The following is a 22,300-nucleotide window of genomic DNA, read 5'->3' as shown; positions in this document are numbered from 1 at the left end:
CATATAGCCAGGAAGCAGCTTGCAGCTACTCATCCTGCTCAAATGTCTTAGTGAAGGATGAATTGCATACATGAGATCCTATATTATCTCCATCACTATTGGTATTATTTTTATCAAAGTTTTAAATTTTGTGGGGTGGAAATGTTTCAGTATCTTCATAAAACGGAATGCTCCACTATTCTGTCCATCCCAATAGTCGTTCTAGTTATGCATTTCTATAGTATCCTCCATCTCTCTTCTCTTCTTTTTTTTGATTTTCCTTCCTTCTTTTCTTTTTCTTTCCATCTTTCTTTCTTTTTTTTTCTTTATTTTATTATCTCTTCTTTTCTTTTTTTTCTTTTTTCTTCTTCTTTCTCTTTTTTTTTCTTTTTTTTTTCTCTTTCTTTCTTTTTTTCTCCCTTTTTTTCTTTTATTTTTCTTCTTTCCTTTCACTTTTTTTTTTCTTTTTCATCTTTTTTCCTTCTCTCCTTTTTTTTTTTTTCTTCAGAGTCCAGATTTATTTCGGTTCTTCCATTTTCTCATAAGAACAGACTGGGATGGCCAACACATTTTTGATCGGTTGGGATGTAAAACTTTGGTTTTTATCAATGCACATGTTGCATGAGGTCATACATGAAAGGCCACATGCACAAACCCACACAAGAGAGAGATAGAGAGAGTGAGAGAACTTGAACTTTAATATCATTTTAATCAACCAATTGATTTCAAAAGCTTAAGCTGATATGAATGGACCAACAGTGTATGTTAGGCTTGCAAAGCTTCTCAATTATATCAATATGAAAATTTAAACTTATAATAAATCAAACCTATTTTGTTTAAAATATAATATAGCAAATTAAAAACATCTTATAGCAAACAAAATCTTGGAACAATTTTGTGAAAAGCTATATCATTGTTTTATATCCAATGCTTAGATCTTTCTAAACTTCTATTTGGAAGGGTTTTGGAAAATACGCTATGCTAGTTTTGAATTCATTCATGTCAAATCAGATTCAGATTGAGAACTTAGGGATCCAAATCCAATCCGTTTTCAAAAATGGGTCAGGTTTTTGATCCAAGCCTAATCCAAATATCTTCATTTCGGGTTCATCAACTAATTTTGAGTTGGTTACAAATGGGAAGTGGATCAATCCCCTCTATCTGCAGTCCTATTTTCAACGGCAGACTTTTAACTCTAAAGCTAATCCGTGTAGGTTTTCAATGGGACCGGAAAACAAACAAGCTATTTATGAGCTATCTCTAGTTCTACTCGAAATTTCGCTTAAAAGTTGTTTATTAAATAAGCCAGGCTTTTTTAATAATCTAGTAAGACTTAATCTCAGCTTGATTATTAAATAAGCCAGGCTATAGCTAGGCTTACTTAGCTTGGCTATGTTTGGCTCGTTTCTACTCCTGCATTCTAGCACTTTGCTAAACCTGATCGAAAATGTTCAGCGGCACACTCAATCTAGTGATTGATATTCTATGTCTCAATTATGAGTAATTATTTTAAATTATGTCTTCCCTTTGTTTTTGGATTATAGCTTGTAAAATGTTCCTTCAATATGTAAATTATATAGTACGTCCAACTCAAAATTACCACCTTTTGACTAACGTTTGAAATCACTCAATCTTTGTTTTTATTAAAAGAGAGGGAATAAGCCTGCCCGATTGCTCATCTTTTAAATGTTAGACTTTACTTGCTAAATCCTCTGAGTTTGTTATATAGATATAGCAAAAATATAATGTTTGCTTAATGTATTTCTAGTATTTGTTTCTAAGCTAAGATTAGTTCACCTGAAAGCAAAATGTGGTCGCAAGGCTAACTTCAATTGGCTTCATTGGGCAAAAGGCAGTGAGCTAAAATGGGGTCCGCATAGTTGAGGAGTTCAACCATAAGCTGTTGAGTGCCACATCATCTTTTGCAATGCTTTCAAAGAATTTTATAAAAGGCTCCTAAGATATATAAAAGCTTCTTTTCCTTTGTTTCATTGGTGTTAGGATGGGAGGTGGGGAAGGAGAAAGGGACGACAAGGACGGGTGGCAAGGCAAAGACTTCATGGCCAGCGAAGAACTCTACCTATAGAGAGGGGTAGAAGGTGATCAGGGCATCCATCTCTCTCAGGCTGGTGCCCCTCTTACCGTCATAGTAGAAGAGGACAACCATGAGCAGCTTGGGGTGCCCTGTGGCCAATAAGGCTGCAACTTGAGGGGGTTAGACTGGGTTTAGGGCAAAGACTAACCTAACCCAACCCCTAAATCGCTTAACCCAACTCAACCCCCCGTTATAAGCTAAATTAGGATTCATTGGGTTAGCTGGATTGGGTCAGGTTGAGTCGGGTTGTGTTATACTAGTTGGGATAAATCGGAGGATATAGAAATTTTAACATGAAGAAGAAAAAAATATGTGATATTTTTATGAATTAATATTTATTGAATTAAGACCTCAATTATTCATAAATTTGGATAATACTTTAACATAATTTAATAAGATTAAAGATATTTATATAATTATGTGAGTAACATACAAGGTATATTATCTAGTTATGGTCCCAGCAACTAGGGTCCTAGCAGGGCCAATTGGAGCTAGACCGAATCTTTGATAATATTTTTACACAATGGTTATCTTAGAACTTGAATCTATATCATTACACTTGTCAACCCAAGCTTTTTATTATTGCATCAAAGCAATGACTCTAAACTATATGTAACATAAATATGAATTATTTATTTACTTATATATTGAAGGGGTTGCACTAAGTTGGTTTGGTTAGGTTGGATCATGTTCGGGTTAGGTTGAAGGTCAACCATAAGCCAACCATACTTGAGATTGGCTAAAAATTTTAAGCCCAAGCACAAGCTTAGTTTATAAAATCTCAATCCACTTTTATCCAATAGGCAAGTTGTACGAGTGAATTCAGTTTGAGGTCAACCCAAGTTGCAACCTTAATTGTTGGATATGAGCTGGGCTGCCCTTGGTTGACAGATAGCAGCCATGGTGGAGAGTAGGCTAGAGATAACAATGGAACCCTAGATTTTTTAATTCTGTGAGTGGTAGTAGAATAGAGGGTAGTAGGGCACAATCACAATGACTAACAATGGCTGTGATGAGGGTAGGTATCAGGGCGGAATAGTCGAAGGCTTCATGAGTACTTAAATATGTAAATCATTCGTGCTTGATTTAGCCATGAGATGAGTAGCATGAGTTGTAGGTACTTTGTAACTTATCCTCTAGCTGCGGTCCAACTATATGCTTCTCCACACTAGTGGGTCAAATTATATCTGGCTAAATAAGCTCTACAAAAGTTGAAAGGTATTATTATAGAAAAAGAACAAAAGAGAAGCTAATACATGCGACACTCTGGATGAGGATTGTGGGGGAAAAAGCAAAGAATTTAACTTTGGTGATTTGGCTTATTAACCATTGAATTTATGATTAACTTATAGCCAATTGTTGTTGATCATCCCCCTTAGAAATTAAAAAATTATACTTCCAAGTATTAGCCATTTACAATGGATGATTTGATCTCTTTTTCAAAGTGAAAATATCTTAAATTTTCAAAACATGGAAAATATTTTTATTTAGAAGAAATAAAGGAATTAAATGGATAATGCATGGGGATGGCAATAAGCTGGGAAGGTTATTTTGCATACCCACCTTGTACTTGCCTCAAGATAGGATGGGATGGGTATAATCTTGATGTAGGGTGGATTTAAACAAGGTGGGTTGAACAAATCGAGTTGAGTAAAATTATAAAAATGGGTGTGTGTATGTGTGTGCATACACACATATGCACAAATCAATTAGTTTTTTGAAGTGATAGGAGAGGGAAGGAGGATTTGGGTTTGGGACAATACACACACACACATGCACAAATCAATTATTTTTTTGTGTTGATAGGAGAGGGAAGGAGGATTTGGGTTTGGGACAAATTTTATCATTACCCATATCCGCTTTGGATCTAAAGCAGATTGGATAAAATCTACCCCATTTGAATTGAGTGTACCCAATGGGATAAAGTAAATTGCCACCCCTAATAATGCATCCACAATTATATATTACTTCATATAATATGAGAAGCTATCCTAGGCCAAAATATGGTCTAAATCTTGTAATACATGATTCACCAAAGCCCATTAATTCCCAGCTAGCAAATAAGATTTGCTTATCTAATCAACCACTTATTTTGCTTCATAAAATGTGCAAGTTTCTTTTGAAGATGGTCAAGGACTACATGTAATAATCCTTCAAGAAATTAAATTATGTTGTACAAAAATTGCAACTGGGATATGACAATCATTTTTTTTTATAATTTTTTATGAAAAGGTGAATATTATAAATAGAGGCAATTGAGGATTACTAATATAATATCACAATTTAGATGTACTTAGGTATTAACTATTATTATCATGTAACAATAATATCATAATTCTGCTAATTAATTTATTATACTAACCTATAATTTTGTTAATTGATATACAGTAATTATAATTAATATACCTCTAAGAATCATGATATTATGCTTAAATATTATTGACTATTCTATGCTTAAACCTATTGTAGTTACTCTCTTACGTATACTACTTATATATTATGGCTTATAATTATTGCTTAGTATTAATGGCTATAACTAACTTATAGCCCTATGCCATACACGAGATGCGATTTTTTCTTGAATAAATATTTTATTTTATTAATTTATTAATATTTATTTTATATATATTTTAAAAATAATTAAAATAATAAAAAATATATTTTATGAATGGTGTGGGTTATAAGCTATTTTATTTTTTCTAAATTTGGAGTTCTCCATGGGCCTCTTCTAGTCTAACTCCTAAAATCCTCAAATATATCAGCATACACTCGCACGTTTATGGCTTAGGCCTCGACTCCATTCTAGAGGCCCGCATCATCTTCAACCCGCAAGACTGCTAGCCCCATCCTCTACCTCATCTGCAAGAGCAAGCATGACACACATGTCAAATTAAGGCTCTATCAATGCAGAAACCTCCATTTTATCATCTTTACTGTGCTTTTACTGAAAATGCCATCCATATCCCCAACCCTACAAAATATCATGCTTTTACTAAGATTATGCTCTCAAAACTAAAAGGAACCAACTCACACCACCACAACTCACATAGAATTCCATATACTTGCCAAATAAATTGAAATTTTTGTAGCCAAAGAAAAATCCTTTCGATCGAAAATCTCCAACCCTACAAAATATCATGCTTTTATTAAGATTAAGCTCTCAAAACCTTAAGGAACCAACTCACACTGCCACAACTCGCACAAAACCCCATATACTTGAGAACAAACCCAATAAAAACCTAAGAAACCCCTCTAGTCTCTCTCAAGTGCTCTCTTTTCTCATAGATCTCTGAAAAAGATAATGAAATGAAAATAAAAAGAAGTGAAAAGAAAAAAATGATCATCCTTAATTTTTTTCCGTCTTTCCTTTATTTTTGTTGATTTTTCTTATGTTTTTCATATTTTTTCTCCAGCCCAAAATCATCTGGGCCTCCTCCTCCTTTGTCTATGGCCTCAACACCACCGTCCCCTTCTTTGAGCTCCAAATGATGGGTGGAAATAGAGAGAAAAAGAGGTGGGGGAAGAGAGAAGGATTACTACTTCTCCGTGTCTTCGAGGACAATAAAGTATTCATAACAATCCAGGGCATTCATGGTTCCTCCTCTTCTTTTACCACAGCTTCCTTCGGCTCATGACTTAAACCAAATAAAATTTTATAAAAATTTAAAAATATCAAGATAAAAATAAACATAAATCATTAAATCTATAATTTACACAACTACACAAATCTCAATTGCATCATTAACATGATATAATCATCGACCATCCGGAGAGAACTCACTAATTAAATGAATAGTCATTTAGATTTAATATCTCCGAGACTCTAGTAGTACCATAAATTAAATTGGGAGAAGATAGAAGAAGGGAGAGATAAATAGACTGTTGGACACCCTAGTAGGCCTCGACCGCTACGGTAGGCAACATAGCAACTAAAAGGCACGAGGGCTCGAGGTGAAATCGTGAGAGGGGGGGAGAGATAAAGAGAGGTGAAGGTGAGAAAGAGTGCCTTGTGTCTCATGGAGAGAGGAACACCATTATCGCCCGCACTGCCAACACCGTATTCAACGACTGTCCAACGACCTCTTCATCATCGGCCTCCACTTCTTCACCATCTACGGTCCTTGAGTCCGCCCTATCATGGCCTACTTCTTCATCAAATTCATTCTCTCCAGCAATGCCAATAGCCTCTTCAAGACTTGCGACAATGTTGATGTCCAGCACAACTTCACCTACATTGACAATGTCTCAAGGATTGCTTCGACATGCTCGACTGCCACTTACCTTTCAATTTTTTTTCCATCTTTCCCTAATTTTTGATGAATTTTCAATATTTTTCTCAAATTTTTCTATTATTTTTCTGTCCTTAAGAGTCTCAATCAGGTGGGAGGCTTAAAGCGAATGAAGCGGCCAAATAGGGAAGCTTAGGCGATGGCTAGGGTCACGTGGTGAGCCACCTTACTCTTGTGCTACCTTCTCTTTATGACTTTTTCCCACATGGCTCCTTCTCTTTTTCATAAAACCCCACATGTGCACAGAAGCCTCAATTTTAATATAAATTACACACGCGCGCACACACACATATACATACACACACATATATATATATATATATACATATATATATATATATACATACATATATATATACATACATACATATATATATATATATACATACATACATACATATATATATATATACATACATACATACATATATATATATATACATACATACATACATATATATATATATACATACATACATACATATATATATATATACATACATACATATATATATATATATATACATACATACATACATACATATATATATATATATATATATATATATATATATATATATATATATATATATATATATATATATATATATATATGCGTGCATAAATATATGTATATTTAGAGAGAGAGAAAGAGAGAGAGAGGGAGAGAGTGAGAGGTGTGTGTATTAAAGATTAGATTATACTTCATAGTAAATCATTTTATCAGATATGTTATAATGACATCGTAATTATTAAATTTTATAGTTTTAATGTACTTATTATATAATATTACAACAATATCATAATGCTGTTAAACTCGCGAATCTCATTGTACAAACGAACTGCTGGATGGAGGCCCTGACGTTACGGTATCTCCCGCGGGCGTCGGGCGGACTCTTGGGGACGAAGGAAACGCCCGTCATGTACCCAAAAAAAAAAATGGAAGAAAAGCCTTCGTCTCATCTTGTTTTAAATAAATATACGAAAGGTCTTAGAGCTGATACGGTGTGTTGCGCGATTCCTTCGCCCTCCCCTTCCTTGTAATTCCTTCCTGCCTATCTTCGTTAGGGTCTTTTTTTCGTCTCGATCGATCCCTCGTCCTTGTTTTGGGCTTTTTGATCATCCTTCTGATTTCTTTTCTTTTTGCAGGCAGATAACCAGTAGAAGATGGCTTTCCAGTCGGTTTTCCGATCGCTGTGCGAGGTTTTCCCGCAAGTGAGTTATCATTCTTTTAGTGATGGGTGCATTTTGCCATTTTTGGGAATTTAATTGTTGTCGGTTTTGATGTATGTTAATATTATTGTTCAATAGAGTTTGAGCAACGAAAAAGGGTAAAGGAATTAATTATTAGTATCTTCAAAGGGAGTTGCACTTGTACGTCGATTCCAGGGTCGTGAGACCCTAGATTGGCTTCTTCTCCTCTACAATCTGTTTGGTTCTCATTCTTTGTTTATTTATTTATTTTTTTGGGCAAAATTCTAGAGAGTACAATGCAACTATCATAAACTTAAGGATGATCGATTTCATGATGAAATCCAAAAAAAATATTGCTTAAATTTCGGCTTTGACTTTGTGTTGTTAACCTTTTAAGTTTTCCCTTGGTCACTCATCAGACATAAGGGTTCTTCATGGGACAGATTAATTGTTTATAGTATGAATTTGGTTTTGTGATTTCTTTTTGCCACCGCTTCAATTGGTAATTCTTATCATTTTAAAACAATTGGTTTGTAATGTATTTTCAAAAGCAAATGGGAAAGAAGTCCTATGTGTATAAGAAAAAGTACAGCGATTGAAGATTCCTTTGCCTCGAATCGTTGGCTTGATAAATTGATCAAATTTCTTGTGGATGATAGTATGAATCCTATACCGGAGCTAATTACTCCTGCTTGATGTTGATGGTCAGCTTATCAAGATTTTGACTTTTTATTCATCAGCTTTTCTGATGATTGGATTTGTGTATGTGTTTGTGCATTCATGCATCTTTGTTCACTCTAAAAGTATTATAAATATAAGAATACACAGAGAAAAATTTATACACTGTTCGCGTGGATGCCTCTCTCTATGTGTGGGTCCTATTTGATTGTAGCCATTTCCCATCTCATGCACTCCAATATGCAAAAGAAAGAATAAAAGCTCCTTCATGAAACCAAAGGTTTAAGAATTCTGCCAGCATGCAATCTTCCTACTCCCTGACCAGACATCTCCAATGTAGTTTGAGATTATGTACACACATAAGCATGTATCTGCATGCAGTCTTCCTTAATCACCTATGGTGCATACTTGGTGATTTTTCTCCTTGAAGAATATCTACTCAACTGTGGAGCAAGATAGGTGGAAAAAGCAACAATAAAGAACTCTCATAGAAAAATTGAGAATAGAACAAGAATTTTATTTTGAGATGCTCTTTACAATGCCTGAGTAGATTCAAATTTGTTGGTAGCTTGAGTCAATCTTGGAGAAAATTTGGGCTCTTGCAAGTTGGTCTGACATTATCAAGAGTTTGGACATGACTATGTCATCATGATCTTGCTGATGGCATTGCTTTCCATGCACATTTTCCAGGTTCCATCTTTATTTGGAGTGAGCAGGGTGGGCATAGTATCGGGACTTAAACTCTCGCAGATTGAGTCTTTGCATAAAAGCTCATTGACTTTGCCTTTATTAGATCCACCTAACAACTTGGTCAAAGTTTAGTAGTGCCAAGTTGGGTGCTTGCATCATTAACAAACTTTCAATTTGTGGAAGTTATTTCTAGTATTGAGTGTCGAGATAATCTTTCCTTGCTTCATGCAGTTCGTGGTAAGACCCATGATGGAGTAGTTCTTGATAAAGCATAGATGAAATGTTACAAGGCCATGGAAGCTTTGAACATCATGGATGTTTCAATGAGTTGGCCATTCTTTGATGGCTCTAACCTTCTACTCATCAACTCGGATGCCATTTTTGAATATGACATATCTTAGGAAGATCAATTTGGGCACCATCCATGAGCATTTCTTGGAGTTTAGATGCAGCTTCTTTTGGCACAAGGTTCCAAAAACCTCTCTTAAGTGCTTAATATGTCCACAAGAATTGCAGATGTACGCAAGTTTGCATCAAAATACACAACTACAAATTTTCCAATAAATGGTTGAAGTATTTGATTCATGCTTACATGAATGTGCTCAAATATTAGAGACTAAATGGCATGAGAAGCTGCTTGTAATGCCTGTCATGCATTTCAAACATGGTTCCACTTATTGTTGTTGGTAGCTTGAGCAGAGGTCAATCTGGGAGAAAATGCAGGCTCTTGCAAGCTAGTCTGTCGTATCACCTAATTGAGAGATGGGACATCACTACTGCAGTGGGATCTTACTGTTGGCATTGCTACCTATGCACATTTCCAGGTTCTGTCTTTCTTTGGAACAAGCATGGTGGGGAAAGTACGGGCCTTAAACTCTTGTAGATTGAGTCTGTGTAAAAGATCATGGACTTTGCCTTTATACCTCATGCTCCTTTGGCACCATTCAGTAGTGAAGGACATTTAGCAAGTTGGCATCAGGTATGAGGTTTATCATACGCTGGATTCGCACATAGGGGGTAGACCTCTGGGGAGCACTTTATCTGCAAATCATCAAACTCCTTATCGGGCATTGGGATTTATGCTAGCCTCTTCCTTGTGGATGATCATACTGAGGCTTTTTTGGTGGGGTTTCCTCTTTCATGGTCGGAGAATGATCTTGACTCTAGCTTTACAAAAGAAGTATGTGTTTTATCTTCTGTCATGGTTCACCCCTCAATATGGCAAGCATCAATTGGCATAGCATCATAACATATGCTGTCAACTTAAGTGTCACCAATAGAGAAATTAACAAGGCAGTGTTTGGAGACTATTACCTCATTGCCTTTTTTGAATTAGGCAAATATGTATGGGGGGTGCTTCTCTATTTTCTAGATTGAACTTATAATGACTTCTAGAGATATAATATTTTTACACCAACCTAATTGATGTTGCACACACATCCATAGTGATGTAAAGTGCAAAAAAAGTCGGTTCAAAGCCAATCCTTTCTTTGGTTTTATGTGCATTTATCATTCGCCGCAAGATATGATTTTGGCCTTGATTTGCTTTAAGGTCAATGGTGGGTTCATCAACTGGTTTGTCATCGTAGATGGGTTGATCAACTCTTATAAATTGATGCCATGCTCTTCATACTTGCCATCCCATTCATCATTTGCGTTGATGAAGTAGATTTCAATAGTGGGGCATTAGCGAGGACACTCGAGAGCATAGTGTTCTTGATCTCCACAAGTGTAGAAAAATGGTGGAGTATGTGTGTTGTGGCATGGTTCGTGAGGATGCATTGCTTGACATGATGGTTGGTGGCTGATGGTCTTCTTGTAGTGCTAGATTGGGTTGTTGTAGTATTCTTTGAGAAGGAAGTGGCAGCACACATTGTGGCACATGCATCAATGGATCCCCTTCTTTCTATTTGGGCTCATTGCAGCTTCTTTGCATACAGCGTCTTGTGATAGGCATCATATGCTTCATGGTTTCATTAGTGATCTCATCATATATTGAAACTTGTATCAAGATCATGAGTTATGTGAATTCTTTCATCTTCATGCAGCCATATCAAAGCAAACGGTTTGAAAACTCCTTGGTGTTAATGATGCTCCTTTTGTCCTATCTAACATTCATATAAGCTTGATAAAGTGAGAGTGATCTACTGGAAGGAAGTGATGGGGACACTGCTTAGATGCTTTTCCATCTTTGGCCAATAAGTGATTATTTTTCCAATGTTCACTCTAGAGCAGTGGATTTTCTCCCACCACATTGATCACAGCCTCATAATTTTAAGGTCACGATTTTGGGGACATCCATAGCTTCGAAGAACCTCTCGATGGCGGTCATCCAATCGAGAAAGTTCCTCTGGATCAAGTTTCCTATTAAACTCAGAAATCATGGCTTTAATGCTGGAGAGCCTTTGATGATCTTGCAAGACTCTCTCATGAAGTTGGGGAAGATGAATCAGCCCTTGATCTAGAGCATGCTAGTGGAAGTGGTTGATGAGGTGCTCAGAAGATGCATTCGATGCCATATCATCCTACCAATCCAATCCTCTGAGGCAGCGACCACGGCCAAATGCACAATGATGCTCCCCACCTGTAGTTAAGCTATGTCTTCTTGCAACTATTTGATCAATCTTCGATGAACCATCACTTCAACATCGATGTAGAACACCACTGGCAAACTAGACCTACTTTGATAATAAACAGTGCACACAATAAACTCTCCTTCAAAAAGAAGACCCACTCAACAATGGAGTAGCAAGATAGGAGGAAGAAGCAATAATAAAGAACTATCAAAGAAAAATGGAGAATAGAACAAGAAATTTCATTTAATTCAAGATGCTCTTTACAATGGCCAGGCATCTCTATTTGTAGTTGTAGGTTCCTTTGAATTACTCACAAATTTGTGCTTTCGTTTCTTGCTTATGACGTAAAAGAATATTAGAAATAAGGAAAAAAGAAATATTCCCTACAATATGTCTCTTGATTGGATAAGATCTCGACTTATCTTGATATCAATATTCCCTATAATATGCACTCATCTCGATATTTGGTTCTTCTACATCTACCTACATTTTATCAATACCAGCCTTATTCAATTAGATTTCCACAATTATTTTTCAATTCGTAGCAACCTTCTAGAACTGAGTTGGGAATGAACCCAACGTCAAACCCCATTCTTCCTTATGTCAACCTTTGACATACATTGGTTCAAATACATATCATCCAAGTCCATGGCATGTAAGTCACTCAAGAGTGTATTTGTAGCTTCATTTGATATCCTTGCATGTGCAACCAAAAGAAATAAAATCCTCTCAACAAACCACAACTACAATGTTTACTCCTATATTCAATCTTCTCTTTTCAATCAGGCACTCCAAATTCCCCATTGAAGCATTTACTATCCAACATGCCTTATGTGTCCATGGCCAAAATACTTCTGTGTATCTCCATGGCCAAAAGAACTTACTATGTTTCAAACATATCCTATGAACACCCAAAAAAAGAATAAATCAAGAAAAGAAAGAAAAAGGAACTCATTCAATCTTTCTCAATCTCTTATCTTGATCTAGTGAAGGATACACATGCATGCACGCACACATATCCGTACCCATATATAGGGAACATGGAGGAAGAGGTGAAGTGCAAAATGATGGAATCATCTAAGGGTCAATATGTAACACTAGGAATGTTGAGTGTGATTTGACCAACCCAAACCAAAGCTGACCCAACTTAATAATTTCTAGCTTAAACATAACTTGGATTGAATCAGTTAGGTCATGTCTTAGGTTGAGCTTTTTGTTGTACTAAGATATATTTGAAATTTGCATAAAAATACTTGATATATTAGCAAAAAAATAGGATAATAAATTTCTGTACTAAATGACTTATATTTTGCATTGCATTTGTTGCTAATACCTTCTTCCTTTGCATCATGGAATAATTAATTAATATATTTATTTCTTATTCATTCAAATAGATTCTAGGAATATTTTGTTCATTTTTCTTATAGTTTTACTTTTATTTTCTATTGTATTCATTTTGTTTCCTGTTGATTTATTTGACGAGTAATTACTTTTTTCTCTTTTTCGCTCCTCCATTCTCTGTGTCACAGGGTTTTGTACTTCTGAAACCTTGTTCAGTTTTGGTTTATGCCTTGGAGTGACAGACCATGTTTTTCTTTCTGCAGGTTGATCTTCGTATATTAAAGGCTGTTGCCATTGAACATTCTGTGGATGTTGATGCTGCAGTTGAATTTATTCTTTCAGATGTTTTACCAAATGAAATGGAAAATTTATCTGCTGAAGGTAAGACTGCTGGTCTATGTTTGATTATTTTTTTAGATCCAGATGCATGAAAACAGCACAATGCCTACTTCTTCTGAATCTATATTATATATTTCTTTTCATTGCACCAGCTAGTCCTTTAAAGCACTATGAGATTATTTTCTTGGTTGATTTTAAAGTTGGGATTAGGGTTACTGGCTATAGTGTTTTTTTTTTTTTTGAGATAATGTATGCATGCATATGTATCTTTACGTGCAATTGGTGCATGGATGACTCGATGCATGTGCAGAAATGTGTGTTATTACATTTTCCTTTTTCAATAATCAAGCCTGATGGAAGAATATGATTTGCAAGAGCAGTTGGGCTGGGCAAGCAGGCTGCTCCACTGGGAGATGAAGAAGTTGAAATCCTTATGACTCTACTTACAGAAGGAGATTTAGTAAGACGTGGAAGAGCTTCTGATCATGATACAAGTTCTGCTGTTGCCAATTCATTAGGTATGGTGGAAGCAGTTGATGAAGGTTCACAAGTTGGATATGCAGGTGATCCAAAGGAACCCAGTCTTCTCATGCCTCATGATGAATGTTTTGATGGAAACATTTATCCAAGTCCCCATATGTTACCAAATTTAGTGGACAATAGAACTGGTTTCACTTCTAATCTGAAGAATGGTGCTCCTCATCTTGACGACTTCCTGTGCAAAACAATGGTTGATGCTGGCCTTTCTGATGCCCATGGTGAGAATAACTGCAATCAAGTAAACTCCAATGCCAAACTTGAACAGGATTCTTTGGGTGAACACTTTCAGTGTTGCATGGGAGTAGCAGAGAATTTGAATGAAGCCCTGCATTCCAATGGCGAAGATTTGTACGAGTTGAATGCTGAAAAATCCATTGGAGCTGTTCATTCCGATGTTAAGAATTCTTCATCAGCAAATGTTGAAAAAAATCCAGATCAATTGGAGTATGGAGCTGCTGTTAATTCCGATGTTAAGAATCCTTCATTAGCAAATGCTGAAAAAAATCCAGATCAATTTGAGCATGGAGCTGCTGAAGAAGTTGGTATCAACCATTATGTAAGTGAATCTGAAGTGCAACAGTCCCAATTTTCAGGTGAACCTGCTAAGAGTCAGGATTTATATGGGTTAGAACCTAATGATACTGCTTCATCTACTTTTATCTCTGGTCAAGATACCCTGCAGACAGTTTGTGACGAAAGCTCTGATTCTATGGATGCTGGTGCTGGCATACAGAAGGGTATTGACGGTACTAGTAGTGAATATGAAGAACAGAAGTCAAGGTGTTTATCCAAGACTAGTACTGATTTGTTATCTATCGAGAGTGAGCTGCCTTCTGTTGATGTTCCATCCACACTAGCTACTCGATCAGGCCATCTTATTAGCATTGAGTTTCTGGAAGAATTTATTATTGATGCCAAAAACAATAAGGTACCACATCTGCCATTTGATTGTTTTCAATGTGCAATTTCAGCAGTTTTCAGAGCAAGAAAATTATACCTAAATGTCTACCATTGTGTTGGAAATTTTTAGTTTTAGTCATCTGTAACTCAATTTCTGTGTAGTAAATTGTTAAGGAGAAAATCCTTCCATAGAGCTCTCTTGAATTAGAGTTCTGCACCATACCTGATGCCATATTGATGGGAAAGGCTTGGATGAAGAAAATGATTATGACAATGTCTTTGCTAGGCTATAAGGGGTCATGAATATTAATTGAAAAGACAGCTGTGCAAGAAAGAAACTACTCTTGGTTTTAAAATTTTTAGGTTGATAATCATTATGGTCCTCTTTAATAGACAAGATCTTCTGGTAATTGTCCTATGTTTTGTTAACCACTTAAACTTACTTTATGTAGCCTTATGGTGGTATAACTTTGTGATTTTACATTCTGATATCATTGTCATTTGCCGTTGAGTTATTGTATATGTGAATTGAAATATATCATGACAAACAAATAGTAACGATCACTTGTTTGTACCTCTATTGACTTCCTAGATGTTCACCTCTATGCATCATACTAGTCTAGGTTTGTCACAATATATGTGCTTGGCAGCATGAGCTGGCACAATCAACACCTTGATTCATGTGGTAGGACTTTTAAACTAATAAATTAATGTCCTTTCATGATAAGCAATTAAGATGTGTTTTTAGTCTTTAATGCAAAATGTTGAAAATGTTATGCCTGTAGTCTTAGGTTGCCATTCTTCATAAGCTGAAGGACTTGCTTTTGAAAATGACATATTGGTCTGTTTCAAACCTAGAATCTGAAAGGTCGCATTTTGTCGTGTTGACCTTTGGAACCCATGAAGCAACTAATAGGTGCATTCTTGTCTTGAAATGCTTATTGCAATATAAATATCCGACTGACTTTGGCAACCTCTTTATGGAGATGGAAGTTTTTTTTTTTTTTTTGGGGGGGGGGGGCGCCATTGTGGTGGAAGATATATCCTTAAATGTGGTACATGGTGTAGAAAAGCCATGATCCAGGTTTAAAAGACAGCCATGGCAGGTGGGTGGTCAAGGTGATAGTGCCTAAGTGGTATGTCGCCATTTAGCCAGTGCATATGCAGTTGATATTTACAAAAGACAAATAGACAAAATATCAGTAAAGTCCGTAATAATAGATGATTGGATATCAAATTTAGAAATAGTTGGATAAAATTTCAAAAAAGAATAATTATAGAGGATATGGAGGGCTGCATATCCGGGGCTTGGGCTCATGGCGGCCACTGCTTTGCCCATTGTGTAACCTGTCTACATACAAAGGTGTCCTACACCCTATGCAGGGCAGTTAGGAGACTGCATATACATGCAGCTGCATAGATGGCTTCTGAAAAGAGTGGCCATGAAAGTCACAAGTCATTTTTGATTCCTAAGTTGTTTTTTCTTTGCTGGAATTTTTGTTTGTATTGAATCTAACATTTACCATGTCACATTATACAAAATTATTAAATAAACCGTAAGAATTATAGTTTTTGTTGGCAGTGTTTTCTATTTTATCTAGCAGCAAAACATGTTGCTGCAAGAGAGATTTAACATCTTTAAGAAAATGTCCAGGAAAACTTGATGTCTGCCAAGGAGTCGGTGACTAATTTGATGAAAGAGGTAGAACAACTTGAGGAGAGGGCCAAACAGACCAAGGAGGCGGCCTTGACTGCTGGTCAAGATATTCTTCTCAAGGTGGTGGAACTCAAGCAGATGTTGAAGCATGCAAAGGAAGCAAACGACATGGTTGGTTGTCTTTGTTATTGTTGTTTTTGCTTTGTTGATTGCTTGAAAGGGAGAACTGAAGCCATTTTCTTGTATTTTGCAGCACACAGGAGAGGTGTATGGTGAAAAAGTTATTTTAGCAACTGAAGCTCGGGAGCTTCAATCTCGACTTCTCAGTTTGTCAGATGAACGGAATAAATCTCTTTCAGTAATTGAGGAGGTGCACTTCTGAGTTCTTACATTTGGCTTATGTTTCAATAGACATACTAAGATATGCTTACGTCTGCTCTTTGATCTGCATATTCGCACTTTCTGACTTTTTGGGTTTTTTATTGGCTATCCATCTTGGTTGTTCTGTTCAATTTGTTGGATGCTTGAATGCATTAGATGGATTCTCCAACCCTGACATCTCATTGATGATTTCAAATGTTATGTTATATAATGTGGAAACCAGTAGACTAAATGTTTTGGAGGTATTTTGCATAGAAGGCCTTTTGAGAAGGGAGACAAGGTGCAACTTTGAGAATCCTAACAGTGTAATTGAAACTTTTAAAACATTTATACATTTTAATTCGTCTAGTTATTGTTTAATCATAAAATATATGAATTTGCTTTGACATTATATTTTCTGGTAATTGTCTGTTGCTTTTCTGTTTCTATATTGCTTCACTGCTTGAAAGATATTGCAGTTTTATTTTAATGTAGATATTTTCTTGTTTACTTGTATGGTTACAAAAAGTTGAAATTGATAATGAGATGCCTCCAAGTATGGAGGTTTCTAGTGTATGTTGGTGTAGTCTCTACATATTCTGCCTTTATCCACATGGGGTTGCAAATGACTCAGGTGAATGGTGCAGGCAACAGGTCAAAAGTCTGGACCTGCCTCAGGTGGCTAGCACTATGGCTCACAAATATGCATTGGTGAAATATATTTCAGTTCTAGTATTGTTGAATGTAATGTTTAGTAATATAGATTGTTTATTTGTTTTCATTCAAGATGATTGCATGCGCCTTGCGAGTAGATGGTGAAACAACAAGATGTATCACCACGCTCGTTATGTGTATGATGAATCTTTTGTAAGTTGAGGACTATCCTGACTAGATTTGATTAGATGAACTCTTTTATCAAAGTTAAGATACCATAAGGCCATGTTATTAAATCTTTGTTCGTTGTGGGCTGGCCTAACAAGACTTAAATCACTTGAAACACTTACAGCAGAGTTAAGATGCTAAGAAACAATCCTCTTAAGTTAAAAAATTCCAGCTGGCTACCAATTTAGCCAACCTGATTGCTGGTCGGGGTAACACAACCTAAAACACATTTAACTAAGCTTTTGTTAGACTTACAAGCTTAAATACTTCATGGATCAAAGCCTTCTGAGTTGCCAAACTGGCCATCTTTTTTGTTTTTCAGGCTTCCATTCACCTAAGATCTATCCATTCCCAGAACACAGGAGTCTGTATTGAGCTCCAAGTGCACTAATGTAAATATTGGACCATGAGAGTTTTTTTGCTCGGGAGGTATTAATTATATCCATGCATGATGTCATCATTCAATGTTAGATCCTTTGCCATCAGTTGGGCATATATCAAGGAAACAATGTAGTATAAGCCCACTCTAGATGATAACTTGTTGACCTGCTGTAAACGTTGATAATGTGATGTAACTATCATGCTTCTTTTCTTTCCCTTCTCACGAAAGTATACCTGTGCATGCATGTATGTATGTAAATGTATACAAGCTCATCTATATACATGGACAAGGTTTATACTGGTGGGACAGCAGGGCATCCTGCTGTCTTGAGTGTCGGAATGGGGTTCTGTCCCTGGTGTAGGAATGGGATTCATCAGAAAATGGAACCAGAAAGAGAAGGGGGAAGGGCGGGGGTGGGGGTGGGTGGACATCCACCATCCTGAGTGATCGTACACAGGGTGTCCTGTTCAACAGTATCTAAAACTTGATTCCTGCACACCTTCATGCATATGTGGATGTTTATTCTACCGCCCAACTTGCTATCATGGGATTATTTGAGCCATCAAGTTTTTGCTTTTTTGTTTTGAGAAGCTGTTATTGGTTCCAAACCTGCACCTTGCTTTCATGATCTAATATGTTAATTTAATTAGTCTTGTAATTCCTCATCTTTTATGGATTGAATAACATACTTTGTAGGCAGTCAGAGCCTGCAAGTTGGTTGGCCTTTTACACTTCTGCTTTGGTAGGCAATATATGCCGTTCCTTCTTGCCACCTTAGTATGAGACCAAACATGTTCACAGACACCATTGCATGCATCCAAATCATGAGATCTAATTTTTTGCGACCTTTTGATGAATCATGAAGTATCTTAATGCTGTTGATATTCCTCTTTGTTGTCATATGCAAAAACAGTTGTTTTGATATGATTATAGTTTAATATGATATTTGCTTATAGTCTACCCTTGTGTTTTCATACTTTAAGATCTGATTAGCTCTGAAGTTCAGAACTTATAAATTGGAAGAATTGAATCTGAGAAAACAAGTGACCTTGGGACCAATTCTTGCCATCTAATTGAATCATCAATGTACCATATCAGACGTCTTTTGACTCTTTTCTAAATATATTTGCTATTGGCACCTAATTTAGGCCCTATTTGATATATAGGACTTTACTCCTAACCCACTTTATGTTGGAATAAACTATATGCTACATGGTGGAATAGTTTACTTCAGGTTCAGGGGAAAGGTAGCACTGCATTTTTTTAAATGCCCTATTAACCTGCAGAATACATTGGATACTTTTCTAGCATTTGGCAAGTTAAAGTGATAGGTGGAGTAAAGGAGCTTTGATTCTATTTAACCCTCTATTCCACAACCAGATGCAATAAAGTTAGTTTTGGAAATATAAAATAAATAATTATGTATAAATTACAATTTTTTGGAATTTTTTACTTTTATTCCATTTAAACCTCCTTATTTCTACTATTATATAGTAGGCCCTTGATGACATGGTACCTCTTCTCCCAAAATATATACCTGGTGCTCTTCGGTATATGGCCTGCCTCATTACAATTTGTGAACTTTCCCTTTGCTATGTCAGTTCCGAACACTATAGTGTTATTGTTTATTCATGCCGCCATCTAAATTATAATAGATCCCAACCCCCCCACCCCCTCCTTTTCTCTCACATGTGCACTCCCAGAGTGGTTGAAACAATACAACAGCTACTTCCATGGGAACATGTTAGTTCGTGTATCTACATGTAGAATCTTATTGGGATCATCTTTCACCATACTTCCATTTGTAACCAGCAGTCTTCATTGTCACCAGTTTGCTGACTGCTTGATTTTCCCGCATATATACCATGGGAAAGTTTTGGCTGTTTGCATATTGCTTTTATGTTCATACATGTTTTTTTTCACTAACCTAGAGTTATGAAAGGCTGTTCACCTCATACTAGATCCGCCAAGCTCTTGAAGCTCGAAGATCTGCTGCAGAGGAAAAAATGGCAATGGCTGAGCTGGAAAAGCTTGAAAGAGAAGAATTGGCTCGCAAGGCTCTTCGTGAACAAGAACTCATAATGGATGCAATAGCAGAAGAGTCAAAAAAACTGAAACAAGAGGCAGAGGAGAACACTAAGGTTTCTTATTATGCTTTATGCCCATTGACTATCTTAATAAATGATATATATCTATTGGCGATGAATGCAACTAATCAGCCATACTTCATGCTCTTGTTACCGTTTTGCAGTTGAGGGAGTTCTTGATGGACAGTGGTAACATTGTTGATGCATTGCAGTAAGTTTTTGCATTTTTATCTCTTGACTTATTAATATGTTTAAAGTTTAATTCTGTTTAGCTACCCCAATTTGTAAATTATTTATGTTGAAAATGATTTCTTCTTATTCATATTGAGTTGACTTTATCTTAAAAATTATAATCCCTATAGAGCTATCACAGTATGGTGAAAATCTGGAGCTTTTTGGCTTTTATGCCATAATTTTGTGGATATGACATGCGATTCTAGTGAAGTTATAAGATAAGCTTACATGTGCCCTTTTTTTTTTGGTCTTCTTAAGAGGTGAAATAGCTGTCACCTGTGAGGATGTGATGTTGCTCAAAGCAAGAGTTGATGGGTGCATACCTCCTGGTAAATCACAAAGATCAACTTCCAGCTTGGTATCATCATCCAGTTCATCATGCCATGGGAGTTTACATTCATCAGATGGGGTCCTCAGTCATGTGAAATTAGATGACCAAGACTCCTCAAAGGGGCAGCAGCAAGAAAGCGGCAATAATAATGATACAGAACTCAATGTTGGTCGCAAACTCTCTGTGCCTTCAGATGATGATTGGGCATTTCTTGAATTTGAGGGTTAGATGTACAGCGAAACACTTAGCGAGGATGTCAGAGACAGCTATGACTTGATGAAGTTTTGCTCCAGTTTTCATGGCATTTACTATGTTTCTCTGGAAAATAGTGTTGGAACATCAGTGCAGGGTCTTTTATATAAATAATTGATTGTAAATACATCATCACATATAGATTTCCATCTTTATTTCAAATCTGTTTACTAGTTAAATTGAAGTGAATGCAAGGTTTGCCAGACAGTGATCAATTTGGAGCTTGGAGAACTTTTCATTCAGCGAACTGTGAAAGAGAGGGAGGAGAGATGTTGAGAGAGAGAGAGAGAGAGATCGGAGTTGTCGGGAGTTTCGAGAGTTCCAGATCCAACAATGGGGATAGAGAGAGAGAGAGAGAGGAACCTAGATGGGGATCTCATTGTCATTGTGGTATAGTGTTGTCGACTTGACGGTAGAGAAGATTTGAATTGGAAGGACAAGGGTTTTATATCTTGAACCAATAGCTTAAATCATGTGACTGGTCCGGTTTCATATGTCCTGAATGGCTAGTTTGGCAAATGTTCCTTAAATGCATTTGATCGGTAAGAAAATTTGATGTTACATAGCACATAAATTTGACATCTGAAAATTGAATTGCAAGCAGTCATGTCTAAGGTATCATTTACCTCTTTTTCCTCTCTTGCTCTATGAAATGTCATGTTTGTTTTCATTTTGGGTTCTTACCCTACTTAAGAATTAAAAGTCTATTATATATGAAAAATCATAGCAGAGGAAAATGTAGGAGCCATTGCCCTGACATTGGTTTGGCTTTTATTCGTGGGCAAAGAGTGAATATGCATGATATTTTCATTTAAGGTGCTGTTTGGTTAGCCTTCCAAAGAGAGCTGCCAAACTATTTGCTACAATCAAGTTGCAAACCTATTTGCAAATCAAGTTGCCCCTAATTGACCATCCTTGCCCGAGACTCATATGGCATTGCCTGCTGCACTCGGGCTTTTGGCATTGGCTCAAGCCGTCACTTGGGGAGAAACCAATTCCTAGGGTGTGACAGATGCTGTGTACTGGGCCGAGGTATATATTCATCACAGTGTACTGATCTATCATTAATTACCAGCAACTGCATCCGGGTTGTAGAGAACAATCCGAACTGAGACAATATTTCCAACCTCACAACAAAGAGTCGAGATCCTGCGAGAGTGAGCTGACCCTGAAAACCCAACCTCTGTTCTTATTGCAGGTTGCAACTCGGCTTGCCAGTCAACAATTGGTTGCTCAACATGGCTACAACACAACTGTACATAACAAGAGGCCCAAAGGCCACATCAACAGCTCATAGCCCAAAGGAAAGCCCAACAAAGGCTGAAACAGGAGATGATGGACATCCTCATCTAATCATCGCGGGTCCGAGATGGCCTTTTTCTCCTACACCACCAAACTCACTAGCTCCAAAGTAGGGATGGCAACAAGTTGGGGAGGTCAATAATAGTACCCACTTTGCAATTGAGAATCATGTACACATATCAGGGTACAGTT

General features: G+C 36.6%; 1 protein-coding gene across 2 annotated transcripts; it reads left to right on the top strand.

The window, feature by feature from the left end:
- The first annotated feature begins 7,229 nt into the window (after window positions 1-7,229).
- On the top strand, window positions 7,230-21,009 carry LOC105060462 (uncharacterized). 2 transcript variants are annotated; one of them, XM_010944182.4, is made up of 9 exons: window positions 7,230-7,368; window positions 7,513-7,578; window positions 13,106-13,223; window positions 13,562-14,649; window positions 16,276-16,449; window positions 16,532-16,648; window positions 19,864-20,043; window positions 20,154-20,200; window positions 20,482-21,009. In XM_010944182.4, the coding sequence occupies exons 2-9, from the start codon at window positions 7,531-7,533 to the stop codon at window positions 20,780-20,782; spliced, it is 2,073 nt and encodes a 690-aa protein (XP_010942484.1). In that variant the 5' UTR covers window positions 7,230-7,368; window positions 7,513-7,530; the 3' UTR covers window positions 20,783-21,009. The 2 variants fall into 2 exon arrangements, with proteins under 2 accessions (XP_010942484.1, XP_010942483.1); XM_010944181.4 differs by having other exon boundaries at window positions 7,263-7,403.
- The last annotated feature ends 1,291 nt before the right edge of the window (window positions 21,010-22,300 follow it).

This window comes from Elaeis guineensis, chromosome 7 (assembly GCF_000442705.2).
Source record: "Elaeis guineensis isolate ETL-2024a chromosome 7, EG11, whole genome shotgun sequence".
NCBI classification, from domain to species: Eukaryota; Viridiplantae; Streptophyta; class Magnoliopsida; order Arecales; family Arecaceae; genus Elaeis; species Elaeis guineensis.
This window is presented reverse-complemented; position numbering and strand designations above follow the sequence as displayed.

Excerpts from the sequence above, each read along its gene's own strand:
- LOC105060462 (XM_010944182.4), top strand. The coding sequence starts at position 7,531 with ATGGCTTTCCAGTCGGTTTTCCGATCGCTGTGCGAGGTTTTCCCGCAA. Across the intron at positions 14,650-16,275 it reads TTGATGCCAAAAACAATAAG|GAAAACTTGATGTCTGCCAA; the intron begins GTACCACATCTG and ends GAAAATGTCCAG. Across the intron at positions 20,201-20,481 it reads AACATTGTTGATGCATTGCA|AGGTGAAATAGCTGTCACCT; the intron begins GTAAGTTTTTGC and ends GGTCTTCTTAAG.